General features: G+C 44.9%; 1 protein-coding gene across 2 annotated transcripts in view; it reads left to right on the plus strand.

Annotated features, from left to right (window-relative positions):
• PKNOX2 (PBX/knotted 1 homeobox 2) overlaps positions 1 to 14695 on the plus strand; it is a 144783-nt gene that overhangs the window by 92174 nt on the left and 37914 nt on the right. For both annotated transcript variants that reach the window (XM_006892808.1, XM_006892809.1), the window contains one exon: positions 9792 to 9980. In XM_006892808.1, coding sequence (XP_006892870.1) covers positions 9792 to 9980 — 189 coding nt within the window. The remainder of the gene's footprint in view (positions 1 to 9791; positions 9981 to 14695) is intronic.

Genomic DNA, 14695 nt, shown 5'->3' on the forward strand with positions numbered 1-14695 from the left:
GTGCAGGGCCAAGGTTTTATATATTATGCAAGATTTCAAACTGAGGCCATAAAACGTACGGTTTCAGTTTCATGCATGGAATTTCTTTATGTGTAAATTTTTTAACATTTATGGGACACGTTTTAATGAGACTCTCGTGTGGCTCCAGGGATCGATTATGGATGCCTGACCAGAGAACCAGCTCCAAAATGGGGTCCTCCAGGGCCCCTCTGGTCCTGGAGGACGCCAGGTCCTGTGGCCCATGCTGCCCAGCTAGAGCTCTGAGGAGGCAGGCCCAGATCCCAAGGGCTGCTGATGAGGACATGTGACAGAGCCTGCTCCTAGCTCTGAGTCTACGGGCCAACCCCATTCAGAGAGTGGCTAGCTTCTGCCCTTTTTGTCCGGACTCTCCCTGTCTAGACAGAGGTTGGAATCCTAAAACACAGTACAGGGAGAGGAAGTAAGAACAATCTAAGTGAAAAAATAATTCACATTTATGGGTCAGTTACTAGGTGCTAGATATCTTTATAAACACTTTACATGTGCTGTTTTATTTAATCCTCTCTGCAAAACCATAAGATATATATTCTTGTTGTCCCTATTTTAAGATGATGAAATTGAGGCAAGAGAGGTGAAAGAGTAGCACAAGACCACACAGCTCCTGTGTGCAAAGACAAGGCTCAAATGCAGGAATCACATGCCAGCATCCACACTCTCAACAGTTACAGTGCCCTACAGCTAATATTGGCTTAGACCTTTCTGAGTGCCAGGTCTCCTACTTAATCCTGTTCCATCTATATCTCATTTACTCCTCAGTGCAATTGTGAGAGAGTCATTTTTATAAGCTCTATTTTACAAATGAGGAAATTAATGCCCAGAGATACTGTCAGTTGCTTAAGGGCTCCCTCTGTGGAAGAGCCAAGACTCACCCTCTAAGGCCCATTGTGCTTGAGCACTCTTTGCTGGTTAACCCTCACATTGCCCTGTATGTTCTTCTAATCCCCACTTTGTTGTTCTTAGCTACTGTCAAGTTGACCTCCAGTTCATAATGACCCGTGCACAACTGGATCAGGTTGTTGTCTTGCCCTTCTATTTCTGAACGATAGATTGCCAGGCCTTTCTTCCTAGTCTACTTTAGTCTGGGATCACCATTGAAACCTGTTCCACATCATAGCAACACCCACATCTCCACTGACAGACAGAAGGACACGAGATACATTGATGTCTACCACATGGAAGGCAAGAAGTCTCCTACTGAACCACAGTTACCCCTCTTTGCTCATTTCACAGAGGAGGGAATTTTTCATCCTTTCCCAAAATCATCTGTCAGTTCCCTAGCTCCTGGTGCTCACCTTCCTCCCGTGGCCCATTCTGTGTTCTAGTGACCCCCACACCTCCAATGGGTCAGGGTGAACTGGTGTAGATTGGAAAAATTCCTGATTAGATTTTAGCTTTGGCTGCCCTAAAGACCCACAGGAAATACCCAAGCCCTTTAAGGAATGTGTTTATAAACACTTACACTTTCTTCATCTGTAAGCGAGGGAGAACAGTCCCAGCTTCCCATCTTACAGAAGAGTGAGGAGAAGACGAAAGGACTCCGTCCTCCTGACAAGGGCCGCTCCTGGCTGCTTCTTGGAATTGATCAGCTTTCCTAATCCCTGAGTTTCAGTTTTTTCAACTTTTGGAGAATAATCCAGACTATGTCCCTGTGGTTCGGAGACTCAGATGAGATAGTGGCTGGGACAAAAAACATGCACAATCTCTTCCCATATGATTAAAAACCTCTGAAAATCCACTGGAGGGTCAGTTATGAGTTGGCTCTGACTGGGTGGCAGTGAGTGAGTGAGTGACACTATAAACTGTTAAATATGTAAATGTTCTCAGAGGCAAGGAAGATCCTAAAGAGGAGGAAATTTTTTTAAAAGAAATTTGGAAATGGAGAGAAGGGCATGTTGGCAGGAAGACATTTATTGAATTGCTATCATATATCCTGAACATTTACATACATTATCTTATTCCATTTTTATAACTCTAAAATGTAGGTATTATTATCACCTTAAATTTTAGAGAGAGTTCACCCATTGGTTCAAAATGTCTAGGCAGAAAACTGACTCAGGCCCTCAGACTCATACCACACCCCCTCGTGAGAACAACTCGGAAAACCAAGGTGTATACCTTGGTTCAGGGCCCTTGCCTGGCTCGGACTTCCATGTGGTGGCACATTAAAGGAAGAGGACTTTGTGGAAAGCACTTCTTAGAAGGCAAGATCTGTATTTTGAAAAGGAAATCAGGAGGAACAGCTGAAAGATTGAGGGAACACGGTCCAAAGGAATTAAGAGCACATTCATTGAATTTGCTGATGGTGTTGAATTAAGTGAAAGTGCTGTTGCCTTAGAAGATTTAGAATCATTTTTTTCTTGACCTTGACAGTTTAGGAAATCAACTTCATAAGTCAGCTATATTTTGATTTAAAGGCAAAACCCCAAAATTCTAGACACAGAGTCAGGACGATTTACTAAACACAAATACTTGTGGGGCAAACTATGAATGATTGTTTTCTACTACTGAATATGGAATAGTTCTGGAAAAGTCAACAGGATATTGGAAATTATCTAAGAGGTTAAAAAAAAAAGATGCTTTCTGTTCTCTGTGATTTCTATCTCCACATATTACTGTCACCTGCACCGAATTTTTCAGTCTCAGGGGTGATTTTTATCCTTCCTTTGAAAATGAGGAAGCTGGGGCTCACAGAAGACATGGATCTTTTCAGAGATACCCAGCTAGTAAGCAGGAGGCCTGGACTCAAGTCCTAGGCTCCTCACGACGGCTTCCCTGTGTGATTCTCAAATATTGAATAGGTTCTCCATATTCATTGCCCCAGAATAATACCATTACGATTTACTCCACCTTCTTAAATCTTTAAACTGATTCTATTAGCCCATAAAAAAGTAATTCTTTGACTGTGCTAATAAATACCAAAGGGTAAGTCCACTTGTGGCCACTCTGCTTTTCAAAGAGAAAAACCAAAGCTATCAGGGAGAACAAAGGAAAGATGGCCACCGTCACCAGGTGTTGCCTCCTGTGGGCCAGCCCGCTCTGAACACAGTATGCATGTGAACACACTCATGTGTGCAAAGCTATTTTGGGTAGTTTTAATTTGTTATAGTGTTTTACTTTTCTGTGTTTTCTGATAATTTTTATAATACATGATTTTTTAAATTAAATTTTGTTACATATGTGCATCTCTGTCTCTCTCTCTCTATGTCTTTCTTCGTGTGTGTGTGTGTGTGTGTGTGTGTGTGTGTGTGTGTGTGTACACGTGTGGACTTTCAAGAAAAAGTTTAAAAATAAAATATTGGCAATAAATGAAAAATAGCTTCCTAAAAGTAGGCTCAGAGGAAAGAAGGAAGAGAAGATGAAAGAGAACTGAAGAAAGGAGAGAAAGGAAGGGTGTTTAAACACCAGGAGCTGTTTGTAATTATTTCTGTAGAAGAGAAAGTTGATTGGATAATTCATCCAGGTCATATCTAATCCATTGTTTGGCACAGAATTAGACTCAATATTTATTAATTTACTAAACTGATTCTAAGGACTATGGATTGAAGACATTTTAATTTAGAAATACTCAAGGTCTCTAGGAGAACTCTGGTGCATAGATGCAGTAGAGAGCTGCTACGCTCACGAAAGGATCCCCACTTGTGTGGTGGCTCCCATCCATCTGCTGCTCTGCAGGAGGAAGGTGGGCAGTCTTCTCCCCGATGTGTGATTTACAGCCTCTGAAAGCCTGCTGGGGGATCAGCTATGAGTTGGTTCCAACTCAGCCGCAATGGCATAGAGGTTCTTGGTGCCTACAGAGGCTGCTTGAATTCCATTAAGTGCTTCCTTTGAGGCAGGGGAGATTGACTATAAGGAAGAGCTTTGTCCTCTGCAGAAGGCAGACCTGTGGAGCAAGGTTCTGACTTGGGAGCCTCGGGAAGAGAAGGTGCAGCGTGCCTTGAGGAGTTTGGGTCTTCTCTCCTGGAAACAAAATTATATTGAAGGACTCCTCCTCCCAGTACTGGATTTTAGGCAGGAGTCCCTCCCTCCCCCCACCCCCACCTCACAGGCACTCCTGCTAATGAGGGCTTCTGATTCCTGGACGCCAGGTGGGAGTGAGAGAGATGGAACAGCAGCTGAGGGTGACACCATTAATAGTTTCAAAACTCATGTGGAAGAACTGTATAATGTTTCAAAAGCGATTTGGTTTTCCAGGAGGCTCATACTTTTCTGTCACTGAGCCATTTTCCAAAAAAAGGAAAGCCCATCTACCCTTTAAACTGCCATTTTCTCCATCTGCATAAATCCTGAGATTCTGAATTGAGGATGAAGCAACAAAAATTTAAGGATGAGGCAACCTGGCTTCATATTCTAATTGTGCAATGAACTCAGCTCAACCCGTTGTCGCCAAGTCAGAACCGACTTGTAGCCGACCTTCCGATGGGTTTCTGAGGCTGTAAATCACGCAGCAAAAGACTGCCTATGTTTTTCAGTGGGGCTGCTGGTGGATTTGAACGGACAGCAAGGCACAGCATTTGGGTTCTCAGTGCAACTAACTCCCTGCAGACTCCACCACCAGAGCCGATTTGCCCTCTCCGAGCCTTGTGATGTTAAGCAAGCCAAACTGACTATCTCTGGACTTCATTTTCTCCACTTATGAAGCACAGACAATAACAGTACCTTCATGGGTGATTGTATGTGGAGCAAATGAGATAAGCTATGTAGTGAGCTTCATGTGACACCTGGGAAAGGGTAAAAAGAAGGACTGTTTGTGTATTGTTCTAAGTCTATTGACAACTGTTCCTGGAGTATCTTTTTGATGATGCTGATTGCTCAGACAAAGCCAGGATCCCTCCAGCAAAAGTCAAGGGGATCTCAAAGGCATGTGGTTCAAATCCACCAGATGCTCCACTGGAGAAGGAGGAGCAATCTCCTCCTGTGCCAGTCAGGTCCGATTGGACAGTACACAAGAAGAAAAAGAAGTCAAGGAAAAAGCTTAAGCAAAGAGAAAATGTTCATTAAATATCTAATTACATGTTTCAGTCCAAATAACCTATGTCAGGGCTGCCAGGAGGACCTCTTTGCCTGGAACAGCCCAGTCCCTGTCAGTCCCAGCCCCGGGGAGGTGGCATGTCCTCGGAAGGCCTCTGTGACACCACCCTGAGTGAAGACTCAGAGTTACTAGGTTTTGTCTTCTGAAACACACTGAGTGACACTTGATTTACTTCAACAATGCAAGAGCTCCTAATTAATTTGATACCATCCCTGCCTATCAAACAAACTAGAACATAGCCCTGGGACCATTGGTCCACCCACTGAAATTTTAGTGCCTCTCAGAGAGGAATATGGCACAGACCTTCAGCCAAACAGCTCAACTCACACCTCATAGACAAAATTCCCTAGGAGAAATTCTATTTCTCATTTCCACCTCTTTTTATACTGTTTGAACACTAACCTATACCTCAAAAGCTGGTGAGCCATGATGGTGAATGAGAGGAAAACCCCCAACCTGGTGGATTGACACAGTGACTGCAGGAATGGGCTCAAGAGTATCAGAGATGATGAGGAAGGCACAGATCAGGCAGATTCAGATCTCTTCTTCTTAGGCTCGCTATGAGTCGTGCTCAACTAGATGTCACTTACCAGCAGCAACCACCACCATGTATGATTTGTGTCAGTGTTAAGTGGATATCAAACAGCAATCCCTTCTTAAAACTTGTTATAGAATTATACATTCACATGACAATGCAAGAATAGGAAAATATCCTGATTCTCTTTATCCAAATCGACTACAGTTGAGTTGACTCCAACTCCTAGCCACCGTGCAGTACTGAGGAGCCCTGTCATCTAAGTTTCCAAGGTGTGAAATCTTAACAGAAGCAAGCTGCCACATTTTTCTCCTGTGGAGCAGCTGAGTGTGTTGAGCTATCAACCTTGCAGTTAGCTGCCAACAACTTTAATTACTGTGCTACTAGGATTCCATCCCTTTACCCAGTGCTCACCCCCGTTCTCTTGCAACATGGTGACATATTGCAGATAGTACACGCTCAGCTAGGAAATTTGCGATTATATAACCTATCTCCTTTATTCAGGCTCCCCCAGTTTTACATTTGTGTGTGTGTGTGTATTTCTGTGCAATTTTATCCTATTTGTTGATTTAAAATGCAGAACAGTTCTGCTTCCCTCCTCCTCTCCCTAACGCCTCAAAAACCACTAGTCTACTCCTCATCTTTATAATGTTGTCATTTCAAGAATGCAGTAAAACAGTGTGTCAGTCCTTTTAGGTTGACTTTCCTCTGTCTTTCTCTTGCTCTCTCTCACCCTCCTCTCTCTCTTTCCCTCGCCTCAATTCCCTTGAGACCCATCCAAGTGATTGCATGGATCATTAGCTCACTCTTTTGTATTGCCAAGTAATATTCCTTAGAATGGATGTGCCACAGTATGTTTACCCACCCAGCCACTGAGTTGTGTCTAGATCATTTCCAGTCTGAGGCTATTACTAATAAAACTTCTCTGAATACTTCATGCACAAGTTTTTGTGTGAACATACATTTTCATTGCTATGGAATTAATGCCCAAGGACACCACTGCTAGGTTGAATAGTGAGCATATGTTTAATTTTGCGAGAAACTGTTATGCTATCTTCCTGAGTGCCTCTACCATTGTATATTCATTCCCACTAGTAATGTTTAAGTTACCCAGGTTCCATTTCCTTATTGGCATTTTGCATTATCGTATTTTTTTTATTTTAGCAATTCTGATAGCTATGTAGTGATATCCCATTGTGGTTTTATTGGCATTTCCTGAATAGTTAAAGGGAGCTCTGGCTGCATGGTGGTAAGAAACTGTAAATGTTTCTTGGCTTGTGCTGTAAATCCACCAGCTGCTCCACACAAGGATAGGCAGTATCCTTCTATGAGAATAATAGCCTTTGAAAACCCACTGGAGGGTCAGCTGTGGGTCAGTTCTGAGTCGATGGTACTCAACAACAACAACAATCACATTGAACATCTTTTCATGAGCTTGTTTGCCATGTGGACTATCTGATCGTGTCTTTTTCCTGGGTTCTAATTGGATTGCCATTTTGCTTTTTATTTTTTTGAGAACCCTTATATTCTAGACATAAATTCTTTGTCCAGTATGTGGTGTACAAACACTCCGCAGTCTGTAGTTTGCCTTTCGTCCCCTTCACAGGGCTCCTGTCAGAGCATATGCTTCTTCATTTTGATGGGGTCCCATTCACCAAGTCTTCCTTGTATACACTGTACTTTTGGTTCCAAGTTTAACACCTCTTTGTTCACACTTAGGTTCTGAAGATTTTCTTCTAGTTTGAAAAAAAAATCATAGTTGCAAGCTTTACATTTAGGTCTTTACACTCATATTTAGTCCCTTTATCCATTTTGAGTTACTTTTTCCCGAAGGAATGAGGTTTAGATTAAGCTTCCTTTTTTGGCTTATATCCAAAATGTCCAGTTGCTCTAGTTTCATCTGAGCAACTCTTTCTTCTTTAGCCCTTCAAAAATTTTTATTTAGTAAAAGTTTACAAAGTAAATTGGTTTTCCATTCAACCATTCACATGTATTTTGTTACGTGACCTTAATGACAGTACTCAAAGTGGAACTGGTCTTCTGCTCCATCCTCATGACTGTCATTTCCAGCAACCCTTCTGCCTCTTCCCTTCTTGACTCTGAGCTCTGTCCCTGGGCAGATGTTGTCCTTTTGGTCTTACTTTTGTTGTGATTATTCTAGGAAGTTAGTGCCTTCCTGGTGTTTTTGTTCACCTTATAGACCTATCTTTTGTTTGGCTAAAAGTTGAGCGATGGGCGTGAGTTTTGTTCAATGTCCAAAGAACAGAAGAGGCAGCAAATTACATGGGAAGGGATTGCCCATTTTTCTCCCACAGAGTAGCTGCTGGATTTGAGCCCCACCATTTGGGTTGGCAGTTCAATTCCTTACCACTAAATGCTCCTTACCAGTGCTCCATAAAAGACCAAGCTGTTCTTAGATGCTGTCAAGTCAGCCATAGCAAAAGACTCATAGCAACCCTGTGAACAGCTGGACCCGAGCCCTGCCCTATCTTGCGTCATCCTTATCAGCCCTGACACGTTCCTGTTGCTCCAGCCACTGTGTCATTCCATCTCGCTGAGGGTCTCCCATAGTCTTGGGAATTCCACCAGTCTCTTTGAGACCAGCAAGTGTGGATACTTTTGGGGTTTACCATTTCCATTCAACCTCTCTGAGGCCTTCTCCTGTGAGCCCTTTGGAGTGGTCAGCAGTGGTGACCAGGGGCTACCTGGTTCTTGTGGTCACAGGGTCAGGGAATAATAATAATAATAGAGTTATTTCTATTCATGAACAACCCCTTTTTGAAGAGCAATTTTACCCTATTTTTTATATGAACCAGAAGAATGTTCATAGCTTTGTCCCTCATTTCTCAGGATTCATCCTAGAGAAATAGTGCAGAAACATGACGAAAATCTATAAACATGAAAAATAGTTACTATAACATATTTTTTAATTAAATAATTAGAGTTTTCATCTAAATTCTCACAACAGTATACTGGCTAAGTTGTTGCACACATTGAACAATTTAAAATATTTACATGATATCACACAACAAAGACCAAATGTCCCATGTGCCAAGCCCTCTGTTGATACTGGCGGAGCTGCACTGGTGGGCACATTAGACATCATTTCTGCCTTCTGGAAGTACACATTCTAAACTCAAGAAAACAATCTGATAAACTAAGGTGGGAGGAACCCAGGAAACAGAATTATATGCATAAGGTGATTGAAACACACTGTAATTTTTCAGACGTGTCTATGAACAAATGGAAAACCAGTACAATGTGTAAGCTTTCACTCAAATAAAAAAAGAGTAATTGAGATAATGTTAAAATGCATGCACGTGGAATAGAGCCTCTCTGGCTCTGAAATCTTTTTTCCAGGATAATGAGATCAAGGTCAGCTTTTCCTTATCTTCTATTTTCCATACCTTCTCTTGTTTTCTTTTTATAATAGGAAAGAGAAAAGCTTCCATTGAGACTAACATCTTGACATAAAAGCATTAGGAGTGTCCTTTTGAAGAGGTGACAACAATTCAGAGGGTACAGAAAAGGCCACAGGAGACAGTTAAGTCTCCCGGCTCTGAGCTAAGTCATGCAGGATTATCCAGTCAGTCAACAAGTATTGATAGAGCATCCACAAGGTAGCTTGTGTCACATGACGCACTTAGAACTTGCATTTCGGAATAGGCAGTCCCTGACCTCTTGAGGCACTTACAAGAAACTCTGATCTCAAGTTGCCTTCTGCCAGCTCAGTACTTCACACCTCACCACGTGCTACTGTACACTTTGCCTCATACGATCTTCTCTGCAAACCTGTAACGTTGTTAGGGAAGGTATGATTATCCCCATTTGTCAGATGCTAAGGTGCAGAAAATCAAAGCAGCCTGCCCAAGGTCACACATATAATGGATGGCAGGCCTTGGGCTGGAGGCCCGGCCATCTGTGGCTAAGGCCAGTGCAGTGTTCAGAGCACCTCACCCGCCTCAGTAACAGCTGCCCTATGAGCAGGCATAGAGCAAATGAGCAGTGACAGGGAGCCACATGGGAATGCAAAGGATGATGGTGAGGGAGCACAAACCAAAGATGGAAGAAGGGTGGTACAGGTCCAGGGAGGCCAGGGCAGGGGCCTCCTCCTCTGTCCTGTGGTGACTGGGGGCTTCAGGGGGGTGTGACATGACCACTTGGGCTCACCTCTCCTCCTCTCCCCAGATGGTGAAGGCAATCCAGGTGCTGAGAATCCACCTGCTGGAGCTGGAGAAAGTCAATGAACTCTGCAAGGACTTTTGTAACCGTTACATCACCTGCCTCAAAACCAAGATGCACAGCGATAACCTGCTCAGGAATGACCTCGGGGGCCCCTACTCCCCCAACCAGCCCTCCATAAACCTGCACTCACAGGTAACACACAGGGCTGGGCCCTATCTCCTAGGCCAGGCTTCTAGGCCAGGTGGTCAGGGACGTCTAGAGGTCCCCTGATGACCTCAGAACAGGGACTAGCCTCTGAGCCTTTTGACTGCACATTCCCTCCGCTAGTCATCTCCTGTTCAATTAGGAGGCACAGTCCCTGCTTGGTCCAGACTCTACTATGCTAGGGTATCAGTGGTCCCTAGAAGATGGCCAGATCTGAGAGGAACAATATCCAAAGAGATTATTGAAATTCCCACAGTGACTTTCTGGCCCAAGTTAGGCTAAGCAGTGGGTATATGAGTTTGGATGGGAAATTTTCCTGGAGAGGGGTCAGGGCCTTCTCAAGATGACCATGGTTTGCTGAGTTTTCTGTACTCCTGGGAAGGAGGCTTTGGGAAATGGCCATTCCCTCTCTCTTGCCCACCGAGCTGATGGAGACAGCCTCTCTGCTGGGTCTACTTCCCCTGGCCCTCTTCCAGTTGTGCTTCCCCCCTGCACATCTGTAACCCCCTTTCAAGATTTACATGCCACCTTCATCCTGGGAAGTGGGAGCTGCGGAAGTGGTTCTGTGGGTTCCAGCCTCGCGTGTGCTCATTTCTTCTTGGCACAATCTTTTTCCGATAAACTAAGGCTTCTTCCGGGAGATGCCTCTTCTCCTTGAGCCCAGGGTCTACATGAGCCATAGTGTCACTACTTTGCCACTTTCCCCTGAGTTCCAGGCGTTACTTCACATGGAGGACAGAGACACAGAGAGGAGGGCCCCCCAGGAGGGTAACAGTAGACTATTGTGTTCACCTCTTCTCATGAGACAACTGGGTGTGTGCAGGGCTCCTGGTAAACTTTGTGAGAGCAATGACAAGCGGTAGTGAGAAGAGAATCTGAGCAAGGCTGTCCTCCTTTTTTCCTTCTGTCTTCTCAAATCCAACAGATATCATCTATAGCTCCCTGGGTGGTGCAAACAGTTACTTGCTCAGCTTCTAGCCCCAGGGTGGGCAGTCAAAACCTACCCAGAGGTGCTTTAGGAATCAGGGCAGGAGACTCACTTCTGAACAAAATCAGCCACTGAGAACCCTGTGCAGCACAGTTCTACTCGGCCGTCAGGTCCCCATGGGTAGGAGTGGACTTGAGGACAACTAGTTGGTGGGTTTGTTATTTTGCTTTCCATAAACACACATCGCCTAGTTCTTGAGTTTGGAAAGAGGTGATGGTGGTGGAGGGTCAGAATAAAAAGAAGCAAGATACACTTGAGTATATCAACCCCCCCACCCCCAGTGCTATCTCTGTGGACTTAATAGTGGACAAGGCGTGAGGAGTTCTGCCTGGAACGTGGAGCAAGAAGTTTATTTCCTCTTCTGTAGCTTGAAATCACCAAATCACTTTATTGCAGCTCTAAAAACAGCCGCCCAGGCTCCTGCTTGCTAATATTCTCTTGAAATAGACTCATTCCTTCAGAGTCTTATTGTACTTTCCCTTATGATCAAAATTAGCAAGAAACTTGCATAAAAGAGGACAATAATTGCTCAACGAGCATCTCGTTTGTAATTTATTAGTTTCTATTATTGTGGGTTTCCATGGCGACGGAGCGCAGCCCCGGTGACGGGAGAGATGCAAGATAGGAGCTGAGGAGGCTGTGAGGCCTCGCCAAATGGAGATGCACATTTTTATCAGTAATTTTCATGAAAATAATAAGTGAGGAGTTAATGAGATGGAAAGCCATCCTGTGGCTATTGTGAATTTTTTTTAAGTGTTGATCTAATTAGAATGCATCGGTCAGGAAAAGTAATGAGGATTTAGTGCCTCACAGAGATGTGAGGATCATATCAGAAAATTAGCACAAGTCTTTGGAAATAATCAGGTCCTTGGAGAGGCACCGGATTTCCCCTCCTGGGCCCTCCAACCCTTCCTTGCACTCTGGAGTTGGGGGCTCGCAGGGTGGTGGGGAGAGCTGAGAAGCAGAGCAGAAGCCCTGGTGGCCCCTACGGGCTGTGGGCCAAGGGTGGCAGGTTACGTAGAGGAAGCAGGGGAACTGAAGGCTGAGGACTGCAGAAAAGGAGGGCATGGGCTCAGAGGTGCTGGGTTCAGAGACGAAGCCCGAAAAAGCCTGGGGAGCCCTGGCAGTCAGGATCTCTCTGCTGTGAGGAAGAAACAAACTTTGATTTCTGTCATAATTTCTGTCACCATAAGCATCTGGTCTGCCCAAGGTTGAAGCTGACAGTAGAAAAAGGCCCCTTAATGGGCTTGGTAAGAGGAGCCCAAATAATCAGAGAAAAACAAAGGCACCAAGAAACAGAGGGAAAGACCCCTAATCAGAGTATTCCAGTTTGGCAGTCCTCAGCTCTGCCCCGTCAATTCCCCTGCCTGCCACCAGCCACCTGGATAAGCAAAGTCTTGACACCAGGCCTTGATGGCTTGCTAACCCACACCTTGCACACCTGTATTTTCTGGCTTCCCTCCAGCCTGTGCTCACACCCAGGTGTGCACCATTCCTATTCCAAACCCCTGATGCTGGCTGGATCATCATAAGCTTTGCGCACATCCTTCTATCCAAAAGGTCTGATCACTCTCCAGTGTTTTCTTATTCTCTCACCTGATATTCACCAGCCTTCTAGATCTGCCTCAGCTGAACTTCCTCAGGAAGTTTGACCAGTTGTACTGTCACGGCCATCTCCCTGGCCTGTCCCCATCTCTGCAGGACCACAGCAGGCCTCTCCCCCAGGACAGTAGCAAGGCTGTTCCCCTTTGAAGGCTCCCTCACCCCCTATCCAGAACCATCTTGCCTTTCTTTCAACTAACTGCTGGAGCACCTTGAAGCATTTACAGGGCAAATCTCACATATGGCTTCATAGTCTTATTTCTAAATTTCAGTTTTCTTTTCTAGACAGTAAACATTCTTGGAATTGGCATGCTGCTAGTGTATATATTATTATAACCCAAACTCAGTGTGGCTCCCGCAGAGCATTGTCCATTATAAAAGTCAGTACATTTTTGTGGAAGGAAGTCATGAAATGAGAGAGATGGAAAGAGAGAGAACAGTAGTGGTCTGAGGAAGCCAAAGGAGACACAGAAAGACAAACAGAGAGGCTCAGAGTTCAAGCTGAAAGGAGAGAAAGGCTGGAACTGGAGGGTGCAGCAATAGAGAATCAGGAAAAGATTGTGCCTTCTGGACAAGCTGAGAAAAGGCAGAAGAAAGGGGTCAGGAAAGGAGGGACCGCCACTGTGACATGCTGAGGGCAGGGTGCGCTGGGTGGAAGTCTGGTGTGGTGGGACATGAGCACAACGTGCTGTGTGCTGTCCTCACCTGCTTTCCAGGCCAGGCTCCTGCAACATCTCACTGAGAAATGGGTGGGGCCAGCATGGCCTCTCCCCAGAAGGAGAGTGCGGGGGATGGGGGCGTGAGCTGCTCAGGACTGAATCCTAGTGATTTCTCAGTACAGGAGACAGGCCTGGGGTCAGTGAGAGCAGAGGGAAGCTCTGGGAACTTGTGTGTATACATGTGTGCAGACACTCATCCTGGTTCCAAGTCTGTCCCCCTCCCCCCCACATCCCAGCCTGAAATAGCCACCCTGAGCACCTGTCTGGCCTGGGGAGGGGCAGCCCCCTCTGGCACGTGATCCTCAGCTCAGCGTCCCAGCGCCTGCCAGCTCCATTGCACACTGCTGGCTCACGCTTCAGACATGGGCTAATCATGTAACCTTGTGTGGCAGAGGGAGACATGTTTGGGTTTTTTAGATGCTGCCCCTTGGGTACTACAGTGCGTCCAGCTCGGGGAAAGCTGGATCCTTTCCTGCTTGATCTTCTGTTTCTGTCTGTGTTTCTGTGAGGGCGGCCAGGGTGAGCAGTGGGGAGACTCCCACCAGGCAGGAGAGCTAGCACAGGCTTCCCAGGACTTTGGCCAGCCCTTCTTTCCACCTGCCCAGGAAGCCTCTGGTGCTCCCTGCACAGCAACAGCACACAGGCTTCCTAGCTTCTCACTGCAGCTTAAGTCTTTAAACTGACATCTTCACAGTTTAGAACTTTAGGAAGACCCTTGACAGCAGATTTCCCCAATACAACACATCCTTTGATTTCTTGAATGCTGCTACCAAGAGTGTTGATTGTGGATACAAGTGAAATGAAATTGTTAACAATTCCAATCTTTTCTCCATCTATTAATGCACCTATTGGTTCAGAGGGGAGGATTTTTGTTTTCTTCATATTGAGATAGAATCCATATTGAATGCAGTAGTCTTTGATCTTCTTCAATGTGTGCTTTTCTCTTTCAATGTGTCTTTTTCTCTTTCGGCAAGCAAGGTTGTGTCATCTGCATAATGCGGGTTGTTGAATGTTCCTCCAATCCTGATGCCACATTCTTCTTCATATAGTCCAGCTTTTCAAATTATTTACTCAGCAAACAAATTGTATAGCTATGATGAAAGAACACAACCCTAATTTACACCTTTCCTGATTTTAAACCATGCAATGTATCCTTGTTTTGTTTGGACAGCTGCTTTTCTTGGTGTATGTGTAAGTTTTCACATGAGCACAATTAAGTGTTCTGGATTCCCATTTGCCTCAATGTTAGCCCTAATTTGTTATGATCCACACAAACATCTTTGCATAATCAATAAAACATAAGTAAACACCTTTCTGGTACTCTCTGCTTTCAGCCAAGAGCCATCTGGCATCAGAAATGATATCCCACATGCCACAGCCTCATCTGAATCCAG

The sequence above is a fragment of the Elephantulus edwardii genome, unplaced genomic scaffold, assembly GCF_000299155.1.
Source record: "Elephantulus edwardii isolate Elephantulus edwardi_28Jun2011 unplaced genomic scaffold, EleEdw1.0 scaffold00120, whole genome shotgun sequence".
Taxonomy (NCBI): domain Eukaryota; kingdom Metazoa; phylum Chordata; class Mammalia; order Macroscelidea; family Macroscelididae; genus Elephantulus; species Elephantulus edwardii.